The sequence below is a fragment of the Nematolebias whitei genome, chromosome 2 (genome assembly GCF_014905685.2).
Source record: "Nematolebias whitei isolate Nwh7 chromosome 2, NemWhi1, whole genome shotgun sequence".
Taxonomy (NCBI): domain Eukaryota; kingdom Metazoa; phylum Chordata; class Actinopteri; order Cyprinodontiformes; family Rivulidae; genus Nematolebias; species Nematolebias whitei.
The window spans coordinates 23232994-23248275 of NC_056499.1; the positions used below are offsets into that span (position 1 = coordinate 23232994).

Genomic DNA, 15282 nt, shown 5'->3' on the forward strand with positions numbered 1-15282 from the left:
TCGCTAAGGCAGAGCTCAACAACCCTACAAAGAAAGATCTTGAATGTAATGAGCTATAAGCTCCTATGTTTCTAATATATATATATATATATACATACACATAAGATGTATTTTCTCAAAAATATTGTTTTATGTTTATTGGGAATCTGAGTGATTAGGAGTAATCTTGATTTTGTGAACATGTTAATGGGTTGGCTCAGCCACATTATTGCTTTGCAGGGCCGCTTGCTTGCCTGATCACTACCAAATATCTGCTGAGAGCTGTGGAAACATGAAAAATTTAGCTAAAATGTTCAACTGCTGAAATGAATGCATCATATGTTAAAGAATCGAAATACCAGTCCTGAACATTACATCAGTGTGACTGATCAATGATTCGCAAAAAAGAAATTCCCTTAATTCCTACAGCTTAACTGGTTACAGGGACACCAAGATTCAGACAACTTACTATTCAAATTGAAAAAATATTTTGTTCTATTTAGTCTGTCACTCAAAATACAAAGCTTGATTTATTTCTGTCACCTGGGTGTTTTCTCCAGCAACTCTACTTTTGCAGAAGTAAATAGACGTTCAACGCAAACATAACTTTTAAATAACTCTTGTTCAACCATGAGGCCTAAAAGCCTCAGTCAGGATTTGGTGAAAAGAGACTGAACATAAATTCAGCTGACTCTTATAAAGAGCACATCTTTGTGATCCTCAAACTTTAAACTATTAAAGTGGTTTGAGAGTATATAGTATTATATGGTTGAAACAAGTTGAGTTAACAGTAAATAAACTGAAAACAAGCCTTCACAGCTATATTTACCAGTAATTTATAGTGGCATTTTTTAAGGTCGGGGGTCCATCTGTACCCCTCTGTGTATGACTGAGAAAAGGAAACCTGTAGCTACAAGTGTGAAGAAGCAAATAGTTATTGTCAACAGCATAGGTTTATTTTTTAAATTAGCACAACATCCTTGCTTGAGGAGACAAATACTCAGACGACAAAATTAAGCAACAGTGCCAGAATTATATAGAATTAGAGATGCAAGCTTCCTTTAGCATCACCATGCAGCATCCTATGCCCATCTTCTTTTTTGGCAAAATTCTGTGTGTGCAGTTCTGCCTGACCAATAAGCTGTCAGAGTGAGAGATGCAGCAATTATTTTACAGCCGCAGCCAGTATGCTGATGTATTGTTAGAAGCAGTCGACCTTGCCCAGTGGGAAAAAGTGGAAGTGGCTGACCCTCATTATATCACCGAGATGCCCTTGGGCAACACATTTAACCCCCCAAACACATACGCAGGGCTAAACTTGGTGCCATAAAAGTGTGAACGTGTGTGGGAGAGTGAATGGATTTGGAGAAGTGCCCCTGTCTACATGCTACATCATAATTGTGTTTCAGTCATCCAAAAGCACAAATTTCCGCAAAGCAATAAAGACTAGTCGATTTTCCTAAGACTATAATCCAACTAAAGTAAAACTAACATAATCAGTGGCGTCGGAGTTTCTACGCTGAACAGTTTGTTTCACGCGTTTGTAGGTGAAGATAATGAATTGTATTTCCTTTTCCCAACTGATTATGTTTATTTAAAGCTCAAATAGTGTGCCATTAAATGAATTGTCATTGAACTAAAACCATGAAGGAATAAATTCCCCAAAACAAAACTGAAAACTTGCTATGAAATAAAATCGGAAGAACAGGAAATTGGAAGGCAATTAGATTAGGTTTAAGTACATGTAACAAATCAGACAATTGCTGCCAGAACAGTTGGTTCACAATAAAGCTATAAGTTTTTGATTTTTATTTTAGGAAATGTACACAAAAAAGTGGGTTTCAGACTCGGTGGATAACACAAAAACCTTGTCAAGTTGTCTTCTTGCTTTACAACTTCCTGGCTTTAAGAGGAGCAATAAATCCTCAGTTTTTGTCCTCTGCTGAGAGTAGGACTAGACCAGAGGTCAAACCAGTGAGACAGATGAAAACAGGAGATTGTCTGTAAGGCCATTAAAAGAAAATTGCTGAGGAGAGACAGAAACATTCATAAAGTGCCTTCCTGGGTGAAGCAGGAGCAATATTATAGTAGAGGTACAGGTACTGTATATGACGATGGGTAAATAGTCAGGCTTAGATATATTTCATATCTTGTAGTAAATTCCAGATACATCAATTTGAGGTTTGTCATTCATGAAAGCATTTTTATAACACCCTCATCTGCTCAAGAAAGAAAGAAAAAAAAACATCTGCCACATGATTTGTTTGCTTCGCTTTTTCACCATTTCTTTTTTCTTTCTGCATTTCCTTGTCTGTCAATGATGTCCACACACACCACAATGGAGAATGTGGTTTGGTGAAATTCTTCAGTTAGCACAAAGCCATCGTTATCTCAAAAAAAAGACAGTAAATGTCTTTCTGGAAATCACCGCAAGTGGAATCAAAAAGTCCCCTCGATGCTATCGCTCCAAGCCCAGTGAATCAGTTAGATTGCATGATATTAAAGGGAAAACGAACTCATCTTTTAAAAATGTTTTTCACGTATTTTGATGCACATTTCATTTTATGCCTGTTATGTAAAATGGCATGAAGCCATCTGACGTGCTGCATTAACTCATGTGGTCAAACCTCAATGAATGTTAATTGGCTCATCCTTAAGATAAATAGTATGAAGTCATACTAAAGACACAAATTGACTGTCACTTAACTATGTGAAGGTGGGAGAAGGTGATACGATAGTGGGGGGGGGGGGGGTGCTGTCTCTTAAAATACTGTGAAATATACTGTTATAATGTTATAAATACTGTTATAAATAATATACTGATGTAAAGCGAAATGAAAGTTAACCACTCATTACAGTGTTCGCCATAGAGCACATGCAAAAACTAACTTTAGAGCACAGATTGAACATCTTCACCTTCCACAGTGCTCATTTTTGTTCTTTAAAGGAGCTTGAGATGTCACATATGCCACAGTATGGCAGCACTGATGGGAGCTCCAGTTCGACTCGGCCTTTTTTTGTTCCTGTTGCTTTAGTTTTAACCTTTTTTTGTGCCTATAGTGTACACCCATGCTACGGGTATGACCGCGACACACTTTTGGAGTTTTGTGTGTCCCTGCCTTGCCATCGTGTCACTGTGGTTGATTTCCTGGTTCCCTTCCAGCCTCAGGCTCAGGCTCCGGATCCGGCCTGTCATGGCGGCCGTCTCCATGATCCTTCATTTGCCTGCACGGACCGAACTCTACGGAACAGTTCGGTTCTGCAGGGAAACCTTGGATGTTCTGCGTCTGCCGAGCCCGGTTCTGGAGGGCAGTCATTGTCCATTGCCACGGTCGTTATTATCATCATGATGCTAACGGGACTGCACTGCTAACAAGACCGCACTGCTAACTATTGTTCCTATTGAACAGAAATCCCTTTAAACATTATAGAAATATTACTGTCGTGTAAAAAAAAGTCTAAATATTTTAGTTTGAGTAGAATAAGAAAATGTCCAAGTTTTCACTGAGACTTGAAACCCATTCCCGTATGCAAAAGTCAAGTGAGCTAAGAATTGTGCTACAGAAAACCAATGAAACTGTCTGCACCCTTCAAAGTTTAGGAGCACTCTCCTCTTGCCAGGGATCAATGGACCAAACTGGTTAGGTTGATGAAAGGGGATGACAAATTTGTGAAAGGCATAAATGCATTGTTTTGCTGTTATAATTGGTGGATATGCTTTCTTCTCTTTATATTGCTTAAACTGGTAGTTTTCTCAAATTATTTGGGGGTGGTCACGTTTCCTTTTTTCCCAAAAAAAAAAAAAAAAAATCGGGATTTCTACCCAAGTACAGCTGCATAGAATTGAGAAAACTAAGAACAGCAAATAAGAATTAAATAGTTCATCTATACCTGCCATCATCTTCTGGGCCTCGTATGGCTCCATGTAGCCGTCGTTCTCAGTTGTCACTTTCTCTGTGGTAGTCTGAGCACCACCAGCCTGCTCAGCATCAAAAGGGTCTGCATAATCTTCAAGAATAATCAGCTGCAAAAGATTAAACAAATAAGAAAGCCATTAAGGAATGGGGAAAAGTGAAACTGAAAGTTCTGCGAAACACTACAAAATGGGTGTACTGTAAAAACAGATACAACGGCAAACATTTCTGTGGCCCAAGACAGAACCAAGTAAGATCCGAGGCAGTGAGCTAAAGGATAAAGGGAGAACTACATAAATAACAGCCCACTTGTGTTTGCCTCAGCACAGCACCACAATGCCTCAGCTTACATCACGATCTCTGCTACTGCCGGTCAGCCTAATTATATGATAGTCTTGTGACAGGCCTACATTTCAAAAGAATGGAGGACAGAAGACCACAACTACTCAACTATCTTAAGAGAAACAATTTGGCAGATTGATGCCAAACTTGCAGCGAGCCACAGCTAATTGTAGTCTCTCTCTCTCTTGCTGAGTGTTTTTGTGCAGTAGATGGCAATTAGGTGGCCGTCCTGAGACCCAGAAATTTGGCTCAAAGCTGTAGGGAGCAGAGCAAGAACATGACTATGGTGCCTTTGGGGAAGATTTGTTTTCTGAAAATGTTACCTTCATTTATCAGAACACTGTGTTGACAATAAAGATACTTGTGATGAGAACTGAAACTCCTAATTGAGCCATTTGTGCTCTCGGACATTGGATCTAATGAGGGTGGGCAACTGCTGGAGTTCAGACCAGTCGTTAGACTCCAATACAGCTACCAGGTGAAAAGGACACAGCGTTTTTTTTTTTTTTTTACAATTTGTAAGCTTCCTGATGTGTTTTTAGTTAATGCCAGTGCAGAAAATTGGAAAACACCTCAGCAAGTATGTAACAAAGTTAATGACTGGCACTACACCCGATGACTCATGTCTAACAGGAAGGGATTTGGTTTCATTATAAACAAGCTCATCACTCATCAGCTGGAAGGAGCTGGGCGGGGAGTGGATATGGACTCTGCTTCATGCCCGCCAAACTGCGTCTCCACCAAGCAAGATTTTCTAAGAACCACCACTGAACATCATTGCCCCAGAAGGAACAAACCTCCACATGTAGGCCAACTATGGGAGTGTCCCTCACACACGCACACACGCACACACACACACACACAGGAAGTAAACCACATTGACACAAGTCTAAATTGTAAAGTAATAGCACTGATGTTGTGTGTCACCTGAACTCAATAATTGATTTTTACTAGGAGACATGTTGAAAAGTTTCCAAGCGTTACATACCAGAAGGTTCAATGAGAATAATTTGTTAGCCACTTAGTGACAAAGTAGACCTGGCAGGTATATTCCTGCACAAATCACGCTGCTTATACATGGATTAAAAAAAATAATAACAGAGGAAAATTGTGCCGTGAATGAATGTGTTCACAACAGCTGTGTGTGTTCAGTCTGCCTTCTCTAGGACTCGCTCTCCATCTGTTTGCGGGTAAACTTTTTTTTTTTTTTTGCCGCAGCGTGATTATGGGTTCCTTGAATGTTTTGCTTCTGTGACTTCAAGCAGAGGGAAAAATCTAATGCAAACATTTCCTTTATTTGTTTTTGGTTCACATAAAATATAAATGATTTGTGCACATATTTGATTAAAATCTAGCCACTCTGACAAGAACCATATTTGCAGCTCAAAAGACACTAAGAAATTATGCATTCCTGTTTCACTGTCAGTACCATCTTGCTCCTTGTGGCATGAAAACCCAGCCATCAGTAATCACTCTGCATGTTAAATTCACCTCTGATACAAACACAACACAGGCCTAAAAACAAGTGGTCCTCACAGGAAACAAACACAATTCAATTACTTAGTAATGATAAAAAAATTTAAAAAAATAGTAGGCATTAGATTCAAATATAGATATATGTAGTAAAATCCACAGTTCGCAGACAGTAGATGAAACAACCTTTGTGATGTTTTGGCAGACTTCCCTCCGTTTTAGATCACAGAGGTAAATTTTGCTGAATACTTGCCTAGTTACATTTTAGCAAAACTCACTCCATGAACCTAACCACCTTGCTGCACTTTCATCATAAACTAAATGATGTGTGGACATGCTTCAGGAAATAATGCGAATAACTTACTGAGCTATGCACGAAGCCATGCCAAACACATGACATCATCTTTTTGCCTTTCCTGTTGACATAACGTAGGACGAACCAAGCTCGAGAACGTGATGAAACTTACTGATAGCGACGGACAGGAGGATTAAATGCAGTCAGGAATAAGTCAAATGCTTCAACTTGACAGCTGAAAAATATAGTCCGCCTTGTTTGATAGCTTGGACCAGAAATCCAGCTTTCAGAAATGTCTAATGTACAGATATTTTTTAAAGTGACTATGAGCTACAATGTTGTTACCTCCACCTTATGGTGAATGAAAAATAATAAAGTTTAAACTCTGTAAAGCCCTACGATTTAACCAATGAATCATTGTTCATATTCAGATGTGCCTAATATTTCCTAATTGTTCCAATGTGTCCTTCCTGTCCCACTGCACTAATGACTGCTCTACAGGAGGAGGAGCTTCAAGTTGTGAAGACAGGAGTGCAGCAGTTCCTGAGGACGCACCATCTGCCTTGTGGCATGTCAGGGTGCGTCAGGACTGCTGCCAAGCCACACTTGTCTTGAAATTTAAAAGTTAAAATTCCCCCATCAGCACTGCCACTATATATATCAGGTCTTTGCTAAGCTGTGATGCAAGTTCATATGAATCTCATAAAGCCCGACAGGCTAGGGTCACATCCCTGTGGTAGATGAGTCTTTTGCTGGTTTGGAGCATTGAGAGAGAGCTCATGATTGCTGATGACGGCTGATTTCAGAACTTAGATCCTGGATGGCTTTGACTTGTACTTGCACAGCTCTAGCAACTCACACAAAGATGGCGACGGGCACCGAGCTCTCGGGCGACAAGTCTGACCTCAAATCAGTGGGAACAGAGAAATGGGGAAAGGCAAAGGGGAGATACTATAGCAGGCACCTGCCACTTTGGCTCAGTGTTGGCAATGACACAAGAGCTTCTAGGGTTACACTTCTCACAAAAGAGAAACAAATGGACTGCAATTCCCCTTCTTAGTGCATCGTGGGTTCAGTTAGCTCATCAGATAATCAGGAACAAAATGAAAATTTTGTTAACTACATTAGGTGAAATTGGAGCCCATGGATGGTTGTATTAAAAATAAAAGAGGCTACTGCCTTTAGAGTAGCACATTCAATGTAGCCATTTAACAACAATTAATGAAAAGCATACAATAAAAGCAAATTGACAAAACGAAAGCAATTAGAATCAGGATTTTAACGTCACGGCTAGTTCTAGAAGAAATGAATGTGTCAGGGGTTAGTCAAGGTTGAAGCCCCACTGAGACTGCCAGAAAAGTCAGCAGGCTGTAGAAAGAGGGAGGAGAGAATGAAAAAAGGACTGACGTGTTTGATTTATGTCTCACGCCACAAGGGATTTCAGCCACTGATAACCTAATACAACTCGGTGCTTAGCAGTTCAATTGCATTACAGCATTTCAAAAGGCTTTTTGTTTTTTGCTGTTGTTGTTGCTACTGGTCTTTGTTTTTCAGTGTGACAAAAAAGAAAACATGCCTCTATTGTGAGGAAAGACAGTCATGACGGAGTGATAGGAAGGGTGGAGAGGGACAATGGATAAAGAGATGCTATTTTTTACCCTAATACAGTGCAGTGAACAGAGTGCCACGTGAAAAGTATGTTTAAAGTTCATTGTTCGTGTAAAGCCATATGCACAAAGCTAAGCCTCACTTAAGTACTACAGTTTCTTCACTTTACAGCTTGTGTGTGTGCAATTATTTGAAATACAAAAAAATAAACATGAAACACACCCGCAAGGTAAGAAAAAGGAGATCATAGCTTCATTGTCAACATAATACAGTTTCTTCCAATACGATTGTTTCATACATGTAGGAAGCAAACTCAAATCTGGTTACAAGTAATTCAGGGCCCCTTGTGAAGACTGCCATCTTCTACATCTCCCACACAGTTTGGGCTGATGGAAAACCTGCTTCCCATCTCATGGAGAGAGTGCAGGAGCGCATTTCCCACCATGCAGTCATGACATTAATGAAACTTTATTGAAATGTTGCCTGAGAAACCCTGTTGCCACTAGTGCATTCTGCCTCTCTGGAGCTTTGAAGAGTGATGTGCCTCCTTTAAAGGCCTACTTACGAGCCTGAAGAGGGACCTAATCAAATTTATGTATTTGCTATAAGGGCGTTGTTTTGCAATCAGTCACAAGCTGCAGTCCACGAGCTGATGAAGGCCACTTCACTGGAGATAAACTAAGATTCTGCGTCTGGATTTGTTCATTTGTGTTGCTTTTAACCTAAATGGAGTAGCAATTCAGGCTCAGTAAGCGTACAACTTAACATTAAGTCAACAACACAAAAACACTGACTTCATATGAGATGGGCACAGAGACGCCAAAACCTTATTTGTTTGTAGTATAAACTGCATCACACATCAATGTGCTCCACCATCAGCTCTGCACATGTCTCACTAAGAAACATCTGCACAGAGCGCGTCACCATATTTACTGCATGCCCGTCACCAATTACGTTTTAAACCACATAAAATGTTGGTTGTTTTAATCTTTTCACTCTTGCCAATGTGAACTGCCGTTTGCACGCCATCGGGGTAAACCTGGTTCCTTTTATGGGATTGTTTGGAATGCTTCCACATGCACTAACACTGATACCATGCACCACAATTTAGCAAAAACAAAAAAACAGCGTTGATAAAATGTTGGCATCAAAAAGAGATGGAATACATATCATATACACATTGCTACACCTCATCTTGTTACTACACGTGGTTACTTATATGCTCTCGGTCATAGCTTTATGCACGTCTACTCACATTTAAACACACAAATACAAATGCCAGTCAGGTATGCACGCATCCAAGTTGCACGAATGCCAACATGGGAAAAGCCTTTGAGAATTCCTCAATTAGTGCAAGACTAGGATTACTTGTTTTTGTTATCAGTGTTCACTTAAATTTGTTCAACGTAATGCTCGCAACCCTGAAGGCAAACAAAAAGAACCGTCTAGAACTTCTAGAGTAGAAACAAAAATGACTACCGCTAATAGTAACTTCAGAACTGAAGTCTTATGATCCTGAGGCTGCAGGTTTTACCCAGGTTGCATCAGAAAGGGTATCTAGCGTCAAATAATTGCCAAATGTTTCATGCTTGTTTCCTTACTGTGGCAAATCCTGCAGGGAGCAGCCAAAAGAACAACAAGACTAAATTTAAAACAAACCCTTGTCATTTGTTGTCATCATGACAGATGTTTCTCCTTTTATTTTTTTTGTCCAACCAAAGCACTGTGGAGCAGGTGATAGAACTGCGGCCTCTCTGTGAGAAGGTCACTGGATCAAATCCCGACTGGGGGCCTTTCTAGGTGGAGTTTGCATGTTCTCTCTGTGCATGCATGGGTTTTCTCCGGGTACTCTGATTTTCTCCCACAGACCAAAAACATACATGTTAGACTGATTGGTAACTCTAAATTGTCTCTAGATGTGACTGAGAATGAATGGTTGTTTGTCTCTATGTGTCCCAATGATGGACTGGAGACCTGTCCAGGGTGTTCCCCACCTCTCACACAAGTGACTCCCGTGACCCAAATAGGAAGAAGAGGATAAAAGACAATGGATGAATGGATGGATAGTCCAACTTCTGCTCATAATATACCTGCAATTGTTCACTTGGAAAAGAATGAAACAGATGCAGAGAAAGAGTACCATGCACATACTGACTGCAATCATTGCACTGTACTTGTCACCATCATAAGAAAGTGTAGTTTATAGATCAATACCGTTTAAAATAGCTAATTATGGATGTGTCAGAAAAATGTTTTATTTCACAAGTACATAAATGCCGAAATGTCCAAACATTTTTAAAATTCAAACGTATAGCTTGAATGAAAATGGTTAACTATTGAGACGGACAGCAAACGAAGTTGCTAGCCACAATAAATGGCTGTCTGACCCTAAAGTATGAATATGGTTTCTTTACTCTTCAGACTAAATAGAATTATACTTCCTGTTCATTCACTCTATGGAATATGAAGTGTATAATACTTTGCCTTTCACAATTTTGAAATGCTAAACGGTCAACAAATTCCCATCGTCCCTGCTCAAATCTACTGATGAATGACTGCTTCTTTTGTTAGCACCCATAGCAGTGGAGCAAAAAAGGCACCTCAACTTATCCCAAAGGACCTCAGTCATTGAAGCACAATACGCACAGCCACTTAAGACCTCCACTGGAGAGAAAAGAAGAGCCTGTGGGTTGAACCATATGAAGGTCCTGTTAATATGCGACAGATATTCAAGATTAAGTACTTGACGACACGCTTGGCAAAATCCAATTTCCTTTCTCTGTCCCCATCCCTGTGTGATAGATTTATTGGCAGTGGGTTTTTTTTTCCTCTTCTTCATATAGGAAGTGGTGCGGCTCAAGAGTCAAGAATAATTCAGGTGCCATGGTAGAATGCTGGAATTTTAGAAAATATCGTAATCCTTTGGAAGTATGAAGAAATGATTTGTCCCGAGTATGGGAATACCAGTGTGAGGGATTTATGAAATAATGGTGGACTCAAGAATTAAATGAGAAAATGTATTTTGTGGTGATTTATCAAATGCTACAACAGGCCACAGGTTCAGAGTACAAACAGTCTCCAGAAGTTATGGACAAGTGAAAAGCCAAACAAGCAGTACATATCTAGATGGGAGCTAGCAGTTTGTACTGATTCGAACCTAGAACCAACCAGCTTCCACAAAGTGCGCGTGATCTGAGCATGCACGAACCCCAGAAGCAATTAACACATGAAGAGCTTCAAGACCTGCTTGATTGCCCAGATTCGAAGTCATTACATGAAGATCTTATGTTCCAGTGATCAAAATGTAATGTCCTTATTTGCTAGAGGCCCAAATAAAATTTCCATCTACAAACATGAGATTATTTTTACATTTAGTCATATTAGAAATTTTCATCCTCACCAATTTCCCTCAACAGTTTGGTTTGAATTTCTGGAAATTAGTCATCATTATTATTATAAAATTTTGGAATCAAGCATGCACAGGAATGCTGACAATCACTCCTATCTGATGCTTCTACAACAATGTATCCCCACACAAAAATAAATAAAACACAACTGATTATTTCCGTTTCCATAAGATAAAAATTGGCATGGTTACAGGTTTCGTGAGACAATGTGCTGATTTCCTTTGGGAGGGAAGCTTTGAGTTTGGCCGTTCTTTACCGAGCTGGAAGGAAAAAATGCCAGAGTGTCTGTAAACAAAGATAGAGGTTTTATAATGTTTTGTGAGGATCGCCTAAGCTCCCTACCCGTAGATAACCTTTGTAGTGGGGATCCACTGAAATCTACCCATCACTGCACTGACAACATGAAAACAGGGTGGAGTACCAGCACTGCCACTGCTACATGGTGTATGTCCCACCACTCCAAACAAAATAAAGTAAGATGAGCAAATCTATATAAAGCTGACTGAGACAATCTATTCTACAAAGAATCCTGGATGGACCCAGGTCCCTGCTTTGTGCCATCGCCGTGTCACTATTCCTGAGGAATTCTCACATTGCTTCAGTCGAAACAGCCAGGAGCATTAACCTTGCTGATATTTCATCAAACAATCAAGCAATTCCATCTCCGCAAAGGGGCGAGCACAGACCTGTCAAGTTAAAAAGGGAATGTCACAAAGCTGTAAACACTTCCTGTCAGGAAAGCTGCGCTTCCTTAATCCTAGAGTTACCAAGTCATTGTTATTTCACACCAAGCGACTGCAGAGACTTGTGCACTGTCTTTATTTATGTCTCTACAATGTTTCTAGAGATTTTACTATGGGTAAGTAAATGAGCCACAAGAAAAGACAAATTAGTATTTACTAGAATATTTTGTTCTGTGAAAAAAAATAAAAAATAAAATAACGTCTCAAGTGCCAAAAAGCAGCAACGGAGGTGCTCAGCTTTCAGATCACAGGGCATCTCTGTCACCGAGACGGAAGTCTGGCTGCCTCTGTGACACGAAAATAACAGTCTGCTTTCGTTCAAGGGACAAAAAAGCAAATGAGCCTCAGTAGTTTACTGCTGATCACTGTTTTGTTACAGCTGATGTATGATGGAGCTAACTGAAAAGACAAAAAATGTCTACAACTACATGCAGATCTTCTCTTTGGCTCTGAGATAGCAGGCAAACTTATCGGCTTCTTTTCAATCTGTATGTGACGATCTGCCTGCAGACCAGGGCTCCTCCATGCTACTCTCAGCTGCACACACTGTCATTAAACAAAACAGAGCCATGTGTCTACAACTCCCCTGCGGCTAGATCTGCAGCACCAGTACCAAGGCTAATTGTGACCTGGTGGAGTCATGTGACCGATGTTCCGGCACAAAGTTAGAAAAAGCACACGGAGCAACACAAACACAAGCAGACTCCATTGGGACTCTTTAAACTGGAAAGAAGGCGACTCTCAGATGGAAAGAGAAAATAAAAGTAAACAATGGCTAAAGGCCATCGTTTCCCAGACCTATAACTTTTTTATGCGCTTGTGGTTGATGGTAGTAAATAAAACGTAACTATGTTGGGTAAACTCATTTGAGCACGTAAATAGATTTGTGGATTTACCTGGATATCACCATTAAAAGAAAAAGAACCGGCTTCAGGAAATCCTCTCGTGTCATGGTTTGATATTTCCTTTCAAAAAGCCCTTCTATGTTTCAGGTCAGGAATGCACTGCAATGATCTTTTGTCCAAGACACAAAATCATAGGAAGGTGTTTAAATGTCAAATATGTTTGGCATGAAAACAAATTTGAATCTTTATGAGAAAATACTTTAAATCCTTTAGGAAATGCTCGGCATTCTTTTGATACCTGTATGAATGGTGAGTAAAACACTCACACAGTCATAAAGTTTCATGTGAACAATATCACGTTCCAGATATTACTGCTTTTTGACTTAGGGTAGCCATAGCAACACAAATACAAATGCTATGAGCACAAAAACAATCTTCTCACTTGAAAATGTGAGTCAGGACGTGCCCACTGCTGATTATGTAAAACAACAGATGCAAGATTTCACACCAGTCTGTTAATCATTTCAACCTGCGCATTAAGCTGTCGCTAGCTGTGAAAATTACCTAAAACATGTCTCTTTAAAAAGAGCTGCTATACAGTATTTATGGTGTTTACTTTATCTGCTTTGCCTATTTAAACTTTTTTGTAATATGGCTAAATTAGAAAGCATTTCAAAATATTTAAATTACAGCAACAAGGCAAACATCTTCACACCTCTAAGATCCCATCTGTTATATTCAGAATTTAATTCAAAATCTTACTTCTAACCTACAAATCCCTCAACGACCTAGCTCCAGCTTATATTTGAGACCTTATTGTTCCATATTTTCCTAACAGAGCACTTTGCTCTCAGACTGCAGGCTTACTTGTGGTTCCTAGAGTTTCCAAAAGCAGAATGGGAGGAAGATCTTTCAGTTATCAGGCTCCTCTCTTGAACCAACTTCCAGTTTCAGTCCGTGAGGCTGACACATTGTCCAGTTTTAAGACTGGGCTTAAGACTTTCCTTTTTGGTAAATCCTATAATTAGTAGGGATGCACGATATTATCGGCATGGTATCGGCTGATATTAGTGATGAAGTTAAATACCGGACATCAGCCATTCCATCAAAATAACTCACCTATATAAAAGGCAATTTTTTTAAAATATATATTATATATTTATATAGTATTACATCATTTTCAGCTCCCTTTTTCACATCTGCATTTGGTAGCAGACCAAACTGACAAAGACCATGCAGAATAATGCAGTATTTTAATTTCACAGCAGAGAAAGCTATGCAGTCTCTGTATGTAGGTCGAGGGGAAAAAATATCGGTATTGGTATCGGTTAGTGGCCAAATAAGTTTTACCATATCGGATATCAGCCAAAAATCCAATATTGTGCATCCCTAATTAGGGGTGGCCTGCTATGCTGGCATAGGCTTAAACTACTGGAGGACAAATTGTCCACATTTCCTAAAATGAATTGTTAAAATTTAAAAGTTTATATTTGATATTATTTATATCTTTTAACATGTGATTCTTGACCTGCCATTGTGCATCTGTTCCTCTTTCCTGTCCTCTCAAACCCAGCCTGTCAAAGCAGATGGCCGCTTGTCCTGAGCCTGTTCTGTTAAAGGTTTTTCTCATGAGGGAGTTTTTCCTTCCCACTGTTGCCTTCAAGCTTGCTCAAGATGAGCCTGTGATGAAGTTAAACTCAAAGCAGTCTGCTCCTCAGATAAATAATGTTGTTAACTTACTTTTTATATTGATGAATGTTTCTGTACAGTGTCTTGAGATGATTTATGTTGTGACTTGGTGTTATATAAATAAACTGAATTGAATTATCTATTTTAGCAGTCCTGATTCAAAGCAGTATGAGATGGCAACTAAAAGGCGCTGCTTTAACAAACCATGATGGGCTCTGATATTTTCATCTACTTTCTGGTTCCCTTTAAGAAAAAGCACTCTCACAGATATGGGTGATGCCGACGTCTAAGCTTGATATTTCTGCCATCAGTGGCAGAGATGAGAGTGTAACTGGCCAGTGGGATGCATTTATAAAGCCCTTGAGTTCTGGAGTAACGGGGTGAAAAGTCAAGTGAAGACGTTCAGGGTGCTGGGAAATGAAGCTGAGCCATGTTCAGCAGTCACGATAATCTGCGGGCTGTGCAAACAAGCCTTCTCAACTAGAAGTATACAAACTGGATTCTGCAGGTGAGAGGACTTTTGTATTTCAGCAATGCGCTAACTCAAACTCAATCCGATCAATATATTTACATTTACACTTTTTATCTTTACTGAAAACAGACACTTTTGATTATTAATAATGGCTACTGTTCATGCTGCTGCTGAAAACCCTTAAAACAAAATTTACAGTATTTCTGCTGAAGACACTTTAATTCACTACTAACCAATCACAGGTCTCTAATCTATGCTAATCTGTTCAGATGATGCATCATATTCATTTTGGATTGACTGGCTGGATGGATCTTCTGAGGACACAAGAGTATGAAATATAGCTATATATAGAGATAGATGAGATAGATGTATATATAGAGATATAGATAGATGTATATATAGAGATAGATGTATATATAGAGACAGACAGACAGACAGACAGACAGACAGACAGACAGACAGATAGACAGATAGATAGATAGATAGATAGATAGATAGATAGATAGATAGATAGA

The 15282-nt window shown here is 39.5% G+C and overlaps 1 protein-coding gene across 1 annotated transcript in view; it reads right to left on the bottom strand.

The window, feature by feature from the left end:
• LOC119423453 (SH2 domain-containing adapter protein F) overlaps window positions 1-15282 on the bottom strand; it is a 126831-nt gene that overhangs the window by 106902 nt on the left and 4647 nt on the right. Inside the window, exon 2 of the mRNA XM_037690849.1 lies at window positions 3871-4003. Within this exon, the coding sequence (XP_037546777.1) occupies window positions 3871-4003 (133 nt within the window). The remainder of the gene's footprint in view (window positions 1-3870; window positions 4004-15282) is intronic.